Raw genomic sequence first — 14500 nt, forward strand, 5'->3', positions numbered from 1 at the left:
ACGGTTTCACGACATTAAGTTCTAACCAAGTTACTTCTGATTCCTAGATTTACCAAGACTTTTTATGTATATTTAATAACTTAATCCAGTTTTTAAGTTCTTTATGTATATCTAACAAACACTAATTCAAAATCTCAAGTCTTATTTCTTGTATGTGTGCAGATACTCAGGACACACTATTCCACTTCAATTTTTAGAGCCAAAATAGTGGCCCAATACACAGTGGCCAAAACTGCAGTACAGTAATAATACAGACTCAAGAAAAATCCTCAGTGTTGATAAAACTGATGATCAAACCTTCATTCCCTGAATTTAAAAGACCAAGAGTCACTTCACCATCTACTGAGACCTCATTCTTGCAAAGACCAGACTGTTATATCTTCACTATTACCGTTTTTACACAGCTAACTGCAAAGAAAACTCCACACTTTGCTCCAACTGAAAAAGGGTTCACCTGCCCCTCCATCAAGAGCACATGTGCATTCACCTGCTCTTGAACTAACACTAGTTCTCTGTAGTGATTAGTGTTCACACAGATTTTTTCTGGAAAGGAGGTAAAGATGTCTAATTCTTTGCCACTTTCTCCTAAAAAAGGTAGTAGCTATATTTCTTTCATAATATGACTATGTTAGTGATCGACACTCTTCAATACCATTCCCTATGGTGAAAAATATAAATCCTCTGTCTCTGTCCCTCCATCTTTTTAAGCTTTACAAAATTTGTCATCAGAAGTGAATTAAAAGAATACAACTGCGTGGATGTGATTAGCACTTTGGATTTGTTAGAAGATGAAGGAACAGAACTGGATTAATATTGCTTGGTTTTCCTATTTTTACATTTTGGCATTTACGATGCCTTCATACAGAGCTGTCTCTGCAGCCAGTGAGCTTTTGCATTATCCTTTTTAGTAACATGAGAAAATGCAGTCAGTTATTCCAGAGTCTTAGAAAGTGCAGACAAAAAAAAAGCTATATATATTTGCAAATAAACAAAAAAATGTGGCAAATATAAACTTACCTCAAATTTAAGTAAGTTAGCATTTGCAGGTTTACTATGGCATCTGGTATAACTTTGATACAATTGTGGTACAGATTTAGTGTTTCCAAGGACACAAAATGGCACAACTCCGTAGGAACTTCAGTTAACCTGTTCTTGGATAAATCTGAAAAGCGGAAAAAGAGAGAAGGCACATTTTTTAAATCACTATAAAGATGTACTTTGAAAAGCTGCACTTCATCAAAGTAAGTGAATAAATATAATTTACAGGGAGACAGCAAATTAGATCAGTATCTTTATTATGCAAAATAAAGCTATGCAAACTTTTACAATTTTGAAATGGAACAGTCTGCATATGAAAGAGCAAACATTCAATTAGGATTTATTTGGTCTAATAAAAAGTAATTATTTGCAGGACCCAATATGCTGAGGAAATAGTTGCAAACAGAGTCCAAAGCTCATACAACATACCCAAAGATCTAGCCAATACACAGTTAGACATCTGCAAATAATGACAGCGTTGAGAGAAAACAAGCAACCAGGATTACATCTTTAATTTATTTAATAGTAAATCAATAAATAATTCAGATAATTCTTCAAACTGACCTGTATTTCCTGGGTCTAAACCATTTATAAATGAATGCTACCCAAAGAAACAGTGGTGGTCTTCAAGAATGGATTTTATATAAGTATATAGAAGACAATAGTGATGGATTCCAATCCCCCAAGACACTGCTTGTACCCACAGAACAAAAGCTTTAGATGTTTTATCAGTTATTCATTCTTCATTTCCCATTCTAAGCACACAAACACAAAGGAAAATAAGGAGGAAAAAATATTACTTAAGCTTTGTTGCTTAACTACCACTATATGAAGAATGAGGTATCATAGTACTAATGTGAGCTCAAGTCATAAAATAATAATGCATGTCAGCATTCAACTGAATCAACTGGGTTCAAATCATTGTTTAAATAGTGTCGCAGAACAAATATCTTATCCTCAGAAATTACACAAATGCTTCCTACCCATGTCACCAGCCTGATAACCTGACCTGAAGATGGGTCACCTGTTAAGTGGAAGGAACATGAATGTCCCGATGCAAAAAGTGAAATGTCTGATCATAAGGAAAAAAAATAGAATTTAATGATCTCCTAATTTCGGTGCTGTTATTTTAAGCCTAGTGCCTGATCCTTCAAAGCTTATTTCAAAACTTATTTAAACTAAAAGGAAAAAGCAGCCAAAGTATGGATTATTTCCATGGCCCTGATGATCTGACTCCTGTCTTTAGGGCCATAAATTGTATTTTTGCTTTTTGTGAACACATAGAAGTCTGAAGCATTTTTTTAACTTCCTCTGAAGTTTGCTGCACAGAAGCACAGCTTGAATTCAAGCCTATCCCCAGTCTGAAGGACTTACTAGTTTTGTTTTTGTCTCCTGCAATGCAAATTCAAATTCAGCACATTCTATTCTTGTCAGCCTCCACTTTGCTTCATCTCATTGCTTCCAACAAGAAGTTGGCTTCATTATTCCATCCCCTACCAAGACAATTGTGATGGTCTACAGGCACAGTAAATGAAAGCAGCTCTGCTGACCCTAATGGTAGCATGATTGAATTAAGCACCTCAACCAAAATGATTCTCTTCTAAGTTACTATGCAACAGAAACTCTAACTGCTCTGCTTTCTCTTACCAGGCTTTGATGGTGGTTAGATGCAGCATTACCTCAGCTTCTCCTCTCCTTTGTATCTGACATCAGCCTAAAGCATTCCCTGTTGAGTGACTCTTACTAGTGTTTCAAAGCAGGAGAAAGCTCTTCATTGTTGCCCTGGTTTCGTGCTTTAATTCTCTACTGTTTTCTATTTATCCTAAGAGCACTTGTTTACCAGCATGACATTCCAGAAGAATTCTGCTGCCTTTCTAGCTATGTTTATCATCAGATATTAACAGAAGACTGCCATGCCGTAACTTTTTGAATCATGCCAGGGCTATTCATACATTACAATTTGATTGCAAAGACAACCTTGCTTTTTTAAAATCATGCCTTTCTCTGGTGACATTGCCAGGAACATCCTGCTCACTTTCTCCTTTGAAATGGAAGGAGCAGCAAAATCCAGATGAGTGAATTCTCTGTCTAGGGTGAAAACAACCTGTACGGCACCATATGGAGAATAACAACCCATCCTTCACCTGATCTGTCTCCAGTGATACACAGACCAAAACATGTGAACAATAAAATGTTACTTCTTCTCAAGCTCCTAAAACTGCAGCCTGCCACCTTAACTCTCTCTTCATGCCTGTTCTCATTTATCTTCACATCAAATAAAAGACTGTTGCCACAATATGACTCACTCTTGAAAAATTCTATGATCTCAAAAAAGCAAAATAGCAACTAGACTGACCCTGCTCCTAAAATACACTACTAACACAGTTAAATGCCTTTATTTTTTTTTTCCCCATTATTTATTGCTATCTTTTGTTCTCAAGGTTTTAACTCTGTTAAACTGATGAAAGAAAAACAAAAACCATACAGATCATAACAGACAAATCCCTTCCTGTCATCCACAGGACCACAGGTCATAGGACACACTACATGCACAACAAAGGAAGTCAATTATTTGTTGCTGTCTAGTTATCACAGTAAGATAATTTCAACACTTGCATCTACTGTTGTTTCCTAAATAATGATTATGATGACAATAACAATAATTTTTAAAAATCTAATCTATTCACAGTATAAGGCAGAGGAATAAAAACTGCACATTTTATTTACACTGTTGTAACATAATAGAAAAAAAGCAGAAGTTTGTCACTATAATTTACTGATAGAAAGTATCATTAATAGGAATTTCGAATGTCTTTGTGGAACACAGCACTGGAATGGAATTTGACAGACAGAATGCCCATCACATTTTTAACTAGTGGTATAACTTTTGCCAAAAAATAGATCTCCCTGATCATATGGAAAGAAGAAAACAGATTTCTTCTATACAATCCTAGACAGAATGTGAGCTTCTGAACACGATGGAGCTGTGAAGAAAGCTCAGCAGCTTTCTGAAAAGTCCACACAGGAAAGCACATGAAGCACTACAAAGAAACTAAAAGGAAAACAGGCTGCCTAACAGTTTTATACTGTACCTTATAAGCCCAAACAAACATGCAGAGAAACTCCTGAAGTTTACATAATTATTTTGATAGATACTACTTTATATGAAGGTACTTTTGCCTCAAATTTCTGCATCTTATAGTAAGTCTATATAAAACTCAGAGTTAACCTGAAATACAAGTTCTAGAATAAAATGCAAGGGTTAAGACTTTAGGAAACTGCAGAACAATCTCAGCATACTGAGAAAAACAGCATGCATGTGTCTCGGTTTTGTCACCATTCATAAACTTTCTGAAAAATATTTTGCTGTGGCTTCATTGGGTTATTTAGGGGAAAGGAAGAATGCAGAAATTACACTTTTAAACAACTTGTGACAATACTTTTAAAGTACAGAAACAACTAGTTGGCAAACCTTTCATTTCTTCCTGCAATTCTTTAACTCTACGCTTCCCAAATTGCTAAGCTACACATCCCTCCTATGTCACTAATTTGAAGAATAGCACTTCATGGTAATTAGCAATAATGGAGTTACTGTACAGACTGGCTTTTGCTACAGAAAAGAAAATTAACAGAGGGGTGGAATTTGCTGGTCTTTAAAAGAAATTTGAACAACTAGCTTAGACTATGCAACACAAGGGAGATCTAATAAAATAATGAATCTGTGATAGCAGAAGGACATTTCGTGGTTGCCAAGACAGTACAGGTAGGTTTTACCTGAGGTCACTATTTCATCTAGCTTCCATTATGAAATAGGTGACACAAATACAAAACAATGGGGCAGGGGGAGTTCATGCAAGGGACTGAGCTTCCTGTTTTAAATGAAATACACCGTTCATTCATTATTCGTGACACCAAGACATTTTCAAACTACATCTGGCTTCATTTCATCTTTCCCTGCCAAGAACAAGTTTGTTAAAACTCCAAAATAAAGTAACAGAACACAAAAAAATAAGCAAGCCAGTTTAGAAAAATATTAGACGGAATCTTGATCTTTAAAAGTCAGCAGAATTCTGGCACAATGGCACGGTTTTTGTATGAGAAATGTTACTATGTTGGAAGGCAGACAGGAACTACACAAAATAAGCACTTCCTTAGCTAGGAGTGAACAATAAAAAGCAAGAAAGTTCACACTGGTAAATAAGCATTTAACAGAAGACTCCAAGCCTTGTTTGGTCACCGGCACACTGCAAGGCCAGGAACCACGCTGCTGTTACAGCAGTAATTACCGGACCCCATCCTGGCAGCAAAAATCTTCTCATTCCTATAGCTCTGACAACCTCCAACACAATGAAGTGCCACCAGTGAGTAGGACCTTCCTGACTTCACAATTCACAGCTAGATGACCAAGTGCCACTAATATATATATATATATACACAGACACCACATACATGGTATAAGAAAATTGTAAAATTATTTTGTCAAAATATCCAAAATAGTATTAGAAGTCAAGTAGTCACATTTCTTTCACTAAAGCTACTGAAGTGCTCCAATTTTACTACTTTCCAGTGATAAATACATTATTAAATATCAGTTATTAGTACATTATTACACTGAAATTGCACACTCTTCTTGGGAGAGCTAAACTTAAGACTTTAATTGTAAAAGTAATTCCTTAAACAAATATGCATATGCACTACTACATCATAAATCTTAAAGAACTTTAAAGAAAGCAGTTTATTAAAAAGAAGTGATCTACACGTTTCAGATGTTAGACAAATTCACTATAAGTTTATGTTTCTAGCACACAAACCTGCAATAGACAAAAACTGATCTAAGTTATAAGCATCTATCCACATGGATAGATGAACAGGAAAAGATAAATTTGTATCTATATATAGATAGATATAAAATATCTGTATTTGCTATGAAGTTCTAAAATGAAGAAATTACAAGGGAAAAAAGTCATCCAAACAACATTAATTCCAGCCCACTAAATTCCGGTTTTTTTCCTGCAGGATTCAGCACTTACTGAATAAAAGACACGAATAATTTTGAAGAAGCTATTTGCATTTGCACTAAGATACCATTCAAATGAGATGTCTGAAATGCATTTGACAAGGAGTTCAAACAATTCACTGTAAAAGCCTAAAAATATAGTAAGTTCTACCCCAATTTCATCTTGCAAATAAGAATGTTAGAAAATACATAAAGAAGTCTATAAAGGCATAACCCCATGGAGCTCTTCCTTTTATACTGTAGGCTCCCCATAGTTTTATCAGGCTTTGAGGAAGACTATTTCCTCACTAGCAAGGTCCATCTTCATTGGGAACTGAAACCACAAATGATGGCAGTATCTTGGACACCTTTTGGAATATCTACTTAAAGTGCACTTCAGATCTTTGGCAATGCTGTCCCCCATTTTGGCAAAGGCAAGTCATCTATGATCAATGTAACTGCACCTATGAGAATCAATCAAATGTCAATGCTCTCTAATGAAGCAATTACTTTGTTCTAGCCTTCCCCTTAAATGGTAGGAAAATCCACCATTCTAGAGACAAATGCTATCCACAACTCATGAAAAGACCAACAGAACTATGAAGTGCTACATACTTTTAAGACATGCCCTACAAGTTGTCATTATCTCCATATTCATGGCATGATGCCTACTCATCCTCTCCCCCTGCCAGAATTTATGAATAATATCTTGGGTGTACAGTCCAGTTGCAGTCAGCAACTTCTAGGACAGTGATGCTGCATGAGTGAAAAAGAGGCAGCAAAGACCTCCACTGCCTCCGGCATCAAATGCATTCTGCTCTACTCATAACAATTATGCCAAAAAAATGCATGGCATTTCTCCACTAAGAGACATATCTATTTCAGTTATTTAGCAAACAGAATAACAAATAACAGAAGACAAAGAACATCCAGTAAAGTAAAAACAATTCTGCTTCCCTATTAGAATAAAACCATGACACAGTAATGCACAGGCTCAAAGCTTTTCCTTCTGAAAATACAACTTGTATCAGTTAGAAAAATGGGTAACTCTAATGCTGATTCCTAGCAAAGTCATCATTACTGATCCCATAGTATGCAACAATAGCAACTGAACATTGATCAACACTGAGTCCAGATGTACAGCTGCTGACTCAAAATATGTAGAAAGTGCATCTGTCTCAGGCAGAAAGACATAAAAACTTAGAGACCTTGCAAGACAAGTATTTTGAAGAGATTATGAAGCAACTCTGCCAACTCATACACTTCTAGTAGGCACTGCTTTTGAGCACGGTTAGCATGCTGCCCATTTCCATCTGTCCCCCACTCATTAATTTAAGAACCAACATTAAAAATCTCCCACCTCAAAGCCATAGTTAAACTGAGATTACATTAGAGATGTAGGAAATTTCAAGGTGATCATACGTACACTTTTGTATCCACTTTTCTTCTAATCACTAGATTTAACACATCAAAACTTTCTCCTTCGCCACTGTGTACAATACGTGGGCAACTTAAAGGGCTAATACAGAGAGGAGTTAAATACGGTTTTTAGAGGAAAGGGGGGAAAAAACCGGACTGAGTAAGAAAAGGCCGAGAGCAGCAAGTCGCAGCGCCTGACAGAGATGTCACCACAAGAGGGGGCCCCGGTCTCACAGACTTGGCCAACACCCTGCGAGGGAAATGTTTCTCCTTTTGCTTCTTCCAGAGCCCATTCATCCGCTGGGGCAGAAACAAGGAGGCTCACTTTAAAGCCACCCCTGTGAACCTGTCGCTCACCACACTTTTCACAAGACTACAAATGTAATCTACAAACTGAGGCTGCTCAGTTACTGCAGGAAGCAAATATATACGCTGATTTGCAATAGGGCTAAGCCCTTAAAAGGCAAGTCTGTTCTGAAATAGTCTCATTGAAGCACTTTCCCCCAGCTCTTATTCAGATGATGCAAGAATATAAGGCATCCTTGAAACCCTCTGTAGTAGAGCAATAGCAACGTTTGGCCAAAATGATGATACATTTGACAAAGACCCTGCCTGCATTCCACCCCAGCAATCCTTATTTACTCTATTCCATCCATCGCTCCACATTGGAACACACAGCTTACTTTTCCACAGTGACCTGCAATAAAGTATGGACAAATGTAAGAAACATGTGTCCTCAATTTTTTCTCAGGTAGTGCACTAACTAGCGTGGAGCAATCCAGCAGCATAAACTGGCTTTCCCAGTGATCCCAAAATTTTGCGCAAACATAACTTTAGGGGTTTTTGTTTCCTCTGTGTGAAATAAGAGGGGAAGGAGGGAGCAAAGGGCTGGCATATTCTCATCATCATCTCCATAGCACACTCTAGTTCCAAGGACACAAAAGGAAATTTCTCTGCAAGAAACACGTTCAAAAGAGTATCAGAAATCTGAAGGAATAACTAAATGAACGCTACAATAGTAGACTGCTTCATTATTGTACCTGCTTTTAGGTGACTACATATAAAATTTAAATTTCTCCTTTATGATCTATTTCTTCCTCTTTAGAACAACAATGTTTTGGGATTAAGATTAGCAGGGGGGGGGAAAAAAAAAAACAAAAAACCCAACACAAACAAACACAAACAAACAAACAAACATCAACAACAAAAAAAACCACCACACCAAACTGTTGGGAGATGAATCTGGTGTGAAAGTGGAATTTGATTTATTGCCAATTAATAAGAGAGTAAGGTAATGAGAAACAATAACAACTAGAATCACCTTTCCCTTACATTCCTTTTCCAAACTAAGCCTCTCTAATGATTCTCCTATTTCTCTCTCAGCCTCCATGTCCCTCAGTGGTACAGGAGAACAGGGAATGGGAGTTGTGGTCAGTCCATCAACACCTTGTTTGTGCCACTCCTTCCTCCTCTCACTCTTCTCCTACTCCAGGACAGGATCATCCCATGTGTTACAGTCCTTCATTAACATCTCCAACAGAGGTCCTTCCCACAGGCTGTAGTACTTCAACAACTGCTCCTGTGTGGGTCCTCTTGCCACATGTATCCTATACAGGCACCCAAACACTTGTACCATGAGATGGAAAAAAGTATCAGGCAGCAAGCATGTTCCATCAAAACAACAACTTTTAATAAGATGTGGTATGAAAACCAGTTCATGGCCCATGAAGAATTCCTCCTTCTCCCACGCCTTCTGCACAAGAGGGAGGACACAAGTCATTAATTTTCACTCCTCAATAAGCAACCTTTGATCTAAGAAGGATCACTGGATTGTATCATGCCAGTTTTGTATGCATCAGCCTGAGCAAGACAAATATTTCAGGTGTTTTCTAAGACACAGCAGCAGTAAGAAGAAACCTTAATTCAACTTCATCCAACTGTATAAACTTAAAAACTGCCATCAACCTCCCATTTTTAGTCTTTATAGTAGGTTGACTCAGAGCCCTGGAGAAAATAACTGAAGTGTTCACATCATACGCTATCCAGCTGAGTCTCTTTACGGCAGGGAACTACATTTCTGTCATCTGCATGAATTGTTCCTATTGACACACAAAAGAAAATTTCACAGTGAATACCCACAAATTCAAAAAAAAAGAAGGCTTTCCCTGCCTTCTCTGTGGAAAGAAAAATTATATTTTAATACTGAAAAGTCCTCAAGATTAGCTTCAGCCACCACAGATACACTTCAATTATTAGCATGAAATTATGAGAGATCAGGTGAAACTGTGGTGTATAAGGGGAATTCCAGGTATATAAGAGATGTCTAACAGAACTATGACTTGGATTAAGAAATCCTTTTCTGAAAGAAGAACACTGACCACTACTTTCCCCAAATGCAAAAGAAAAGTTGAAAAATATGTAAATTTCATATGCATGTATATAAACATTCAGGCACACAAACTTATTTCATTCAAACAACTTCAGCCTACTGGAGAACCAGGAAAGATGTGAAATAAATCCAGAAATTACATTCTATCCCAAAGAAAGTGGTGGGTCCCTGCACAGACACACTCTTCCAGTATCTTCTAGTAAAAACCTCTGGCTTTAGCCACAGAGATCTTCTTTCTTAAAGCTGTCTGTCTACTTTGGAAGTCAACACTTTCCACCTCCATGGGGGAATTCCACATGATGTTCTCAAAACCAGCAGCATGTAACCTAACAGCCTAGAACCTTCTCCAGCACACAGACGGCACTACTAAGAACCAGCTGAATGCAATGTCCAGGTTCGTTTCTCACTCCATTCTCTCTTTTAATAGCTATTATTTTTTTCCTCTCAAGCTGTCAAGAGAGGACACTGTTTATGCTATGCATTATCTGCCTCAGTGACCTGCTCAAAGAGGAGTTACCTCACACTTACCATCTGGTATAAGTAGCACATAAACCAATTTCTGTGAAGTAGCTCCCTTGCCTGCACTTTGAGGATGATTTTTTTTCACACCTGACAGACTTAAATACTACATTTGCTTATTTTAAATTCATTTTACACACAAACAGTCTCACTGTTCTGTAAGGAAATTTGCTACAATCATGGAAATGAACAAAAGTTATTTGATCTTTGGGTATATCAAAGGCATGAGGGCAAAGATGTGAGAAAGCTGATGCTAATTTACAGTGGCATGGAAAGCAGAGCATTACTCATCTAATCACTTCCCTTTCTGCCTGCCCATCTCCCCACAGATGTCAGGGTTAATCTCCCTTATCTACATTATTCATGTCCTTCTCCAGCAATCGTTCTTGAGGCCAGTACAACATAATTGTAACAGCTTACCAACACCAATCTGTTTTGTACTATGAAAGTTGACTTACACTATTGAACACAAACTTAAACAATGAAATAATTATGTGGCTGTTACACAGGAGGTACAACATCTGAAAGAATGGCTAAGAAATATTTCAGATTTCTATACAAAACAGAAATCCATGAAAACATTGTCAAAATGTAAGGTACCAAGAAAGAAAAATCCTGAAATAAACAAATTAAGTTGTAATAAATAATCAAAAATCAGATGGCTATTCCTAGATAGAGGAAACAAAAAAGGGAAAGTAATAAAAATACTTTTTTGAACCAAAGCAAAATGAGCACAGTACATATTTTATCCATCCTTAAAAAAAAACCCAAACAAACTGAAAGCCACGTAGCTGGAACCACCAGAACTACAGACCTGTAATTTCTGTACTAAGATCTCCATCCTATGTAACTGTTCCCATGGCTCTTTCTCAAGTTTAAGACAATGTTTCTCAACCTTCTAATTTTTCTTTCCTTCATAATCAAAGAACCTTGCCTTCTTTGGAGAAAACAAAACCAAAACAGATACCCAGTATGCTGCTTGTCGGTCAGGGAGGGGTTGGATGGGTAACATGTGCAACTTCTTGTTTTAACAAGTCATAGTTTACAACAGGTTTTAATCTAACATCTTTACAAGATGAGACACATCAGATTCACAGCGTCCAAAAAGACTTGGGAGAGGGAAGTAAAATTCACACACACAACCTCCACCTATAAACAACCCCATGCCTGGGACTGGGTAGGCAGAAGCCACCACAATATGGCACCAGGTTTGCCATAATTCTTGCTGGGGGATACAAGTGGGAATAAGCCAGCAGGCACCTATGGAATTGAGGGCAGCCTGAAATCACAGGTAAGTATCAGTGCTATACTGCTATACAACTGCATGGCAATGTGCATTTTGAAGAGACAAAAGCAAGTCTCCTTCTGGTCTAATTTCTTCCATTTGGTGTTTTTTTAAGGGGGTACACTTCACAAGCACTCTTCTGAAATGCACAAAATAATTTAACGCTCATCAGTATAGCCTACTAAGCCCGGTCTACAATTTCTGCTTCTGGTGTAGATTAATTTTTACTTCCTTATTCATTTTCCCTTCAAACAACCTTTCCTAAGGTCGAAATTCCATCTTACAGGCTAAGCATTATCATTCTATTTTTCTGTAAGAATGATTTTGGGCTGAGTACTCTTTCTGAAGGCATTCTGTTGTGCTTTTGCTTTGATTTGTATCCTACCTCGCACCCTCCTCTTACTTTGATGGCTCACGTGTTCTCACTGTGGTAACACTGGGTTATCAGAACAGGTTGCATAGAAAGCAGGGAAGGGACAGGAAAGCATTGATTCACAATGCCATCCTTATCAATAATTAAAACAAAATGTAATGGGCTACAAACTTGGAAGTCTTATCCCGAAGAAGGTACTGCTTGTTTATTTATGCCCAAATGAGACCCCTGCAGGTCGGTAACGAGGAGTCCTGTGAAGAGCTGATGGACAGCACTATTTCCCTTCAGTTATTGTAGCCTGACAGGTAGAGACAGAGTCCAAGCAAGATTTAACAGATCTTAGATTTAAGCAGTCCAGTGACTGCAGTGTCATAACACTGTTGTTATATTAAACAAACAAACAAAAACAACAACAACAAACAAAACCCCACAACACCCCAAAAAACAAGCCCCCAACTTTTTACTCAATATTTTCTTTTTGTCCTGATAATAAAATATAATACTGTTTTAATGAAAGAGTTTGGGTTAAATTACCCTTGTGAGAAGACCAATGTCTTCATTGTACAAGCTGTGAACCTGCTCAAATCAGTGACAAATATAGTTTTGATACATATGCTGCTGCAAATCCAGGTCAGGTTTTGTGAAAAACAGAGTAAGGCTAAAAGCTTCAGGCCTAGAATGTAAAAGATTTGGGGAATACACCTTAAACTGTGGCAGCTGAAAGTGCAGAAGATTTTTTGGGGGAGAGGTTAAATCTTTTTGTCTTGATTTGCTTATCCAGCATATACATTTTAAAATCTTCACTATGATATGAATGGCTAATTTTTAAGTTTTCCACCAGAGAAGGTGCTGAACCTGGTTCTTCAGAGTGCTGAACCTGCTAACCTTATACTACGATTACTATTACTCAATGGCTAAACTTCTATTGATATCATTAACTCCAAAGGTACAATTTTGACTTAATTCAATTTTTAAATCACTAATGCACTGCAAAATTCACTGATTCAATTACATACCTTTAACTGGACCCTCTAAACATTCTGACTCAACAACTGATATTTCAAATGTACCTGCAACAAGTTCACTAATACACAAGTAAAGAGATCCACTGGTGATTTAGACAATTTTGTGACTTTTCAGACAACACTAAAAGTCATCCTGTCAGGACTTTGAGTCTTACCAAATCCATTCTCAGGACTCAATCTCAGTGTCAAGTAGTTCAGTGATGCTTAGGAAGAAGAGGTTCAGCTACAATCGAAAAGTGGCCTGGCATTCTCACATTACAATTTCTTTTCTGCACTCAAAAAATAAGTCTTGCATTTTTACCTAACTCACTCCCAATTCTGCCTAGTTTTACCTAAAGAAAAAAAAAAAAAAAAGCAGCTAGAGGGTCTAAAATTTTTATTTGGACTTATTCCAAAACTGGGTAATCCTTGAGACTGACACATACTCTTCTCAGCTCACATCCCCTCTCCCTCTGCATCATCGAAACATTTAGATAGGAAATTCATAATTTTGGGAAGAACTTCTAAAAAGATGCATTGTACATGTACAATTATAAATGCATTTTCCTTCAGAAAAAAAAGGCTCTGATTATGCAGAAATTATGAATCATTTCAAGCAGCTGTTTTTTCTCTGCAGAGATGACAATATCATATACCCCCATGTGTTTCCTATGCTTACTTAATGAAAGTCTCATCTCTGAAGTTTGTTTATTCCAGATAAGCAGATAGCAGAAAATCAACTCTAACACAAAAAGCTTCTAATGTGGTTTGTGCTGAGCTCTGTGCCAGCACACCTGCAGATATACTGAAGGTGTTATTCAAGACTATTATTCCAGAGCTATATACTCTGTGCAAGATAGGAAACAACTGTTGTGCTATAAACTGTCAGTTGCTCTGTTTTCTGTACACAACAGGATTTGATTTCACAGAAAGCTAATTTTAACCCTTGACTGAGGACAGAAATATCTATTTTATACCACGTTCTTGTAACAAGTGGAAAAGATTAAAAGGTTCTAAAACTTTGTTAAAATGTTAATTTATGCTTTCAAATCAAGCACCTCAAGATTTTAAAAAATACCAGGAAGCTTAAGACATATTCTGTGAAGGTCTGCTATATCATCTGAAATCTTCGGCCAAAAACATTTATGAATAACAAATTCTCCTACAGCTTTTTCCAATGTCTGACATGCAGGAAGCTTTTTTCTTGATTCTACAGCTCACTTGGTACACAACCACCCACGTGGATACGTAACGCTAAGGACAAAGACTGTCCTTTTAACAATTCCTCCCCCCACTTTTTTCCCCAGTGATATTCATGAGAACATTTTTTTCTCCCATTCTTCTAAAAGACTAATAAGTGAGCTGGCTTCTTCTAATTTCCTCTTGCTGCAGTTTTCCTGATCATCCAAGTCCTTTTCTGCACCTGTTCCAGTCTTAAGTTATCTTCCTTGAACATGAATGGGACAGAAATCACCAC

The 14500-nt window shown here is 37.2% G+C and overlaps 1 protein-coding gene across 5 annotated transcripts in view; it reads right to left on the reverse strand.

Annotated features, from left to right (window-relative positions):
• The window catches only part of LRCH1 (leucine rich repeats and calponin homology domain containing 1), a 117256-nt gene that overhangs the window by 61924 nt on the left and 40832 nt on the right, over positions 1–14500 (reverse strand). For all 5 annotated transcript variants that reach the window (XM_040056815.1, XM_040056813.1, XM_040056814.1 and 2 more), the window contains exon 2: positions 1018–1162. In XM_040056815.1, the coding sequence (XP_039912749.1) occupies positions 1018–1162 (145 nt within the window). The remainder of the gene's footprint in view (positions 1–1017; positions 1163–14500) is intronic.

The sequence above is a fragment of the Hirundo rustica genome, chromosome 2 (genome assembly GCF_015227805.2).
Source record: "Hirundo rustica isolate bHirRus1 chromosome 2, bHirRus1.pri.v3, whole genome shotgun sequence".
NCBI lineage: Eukaryota > Metazoa > Chordata > Aves > Passeriformes > Hirundinidae > Hirundo > Hirundo rustica.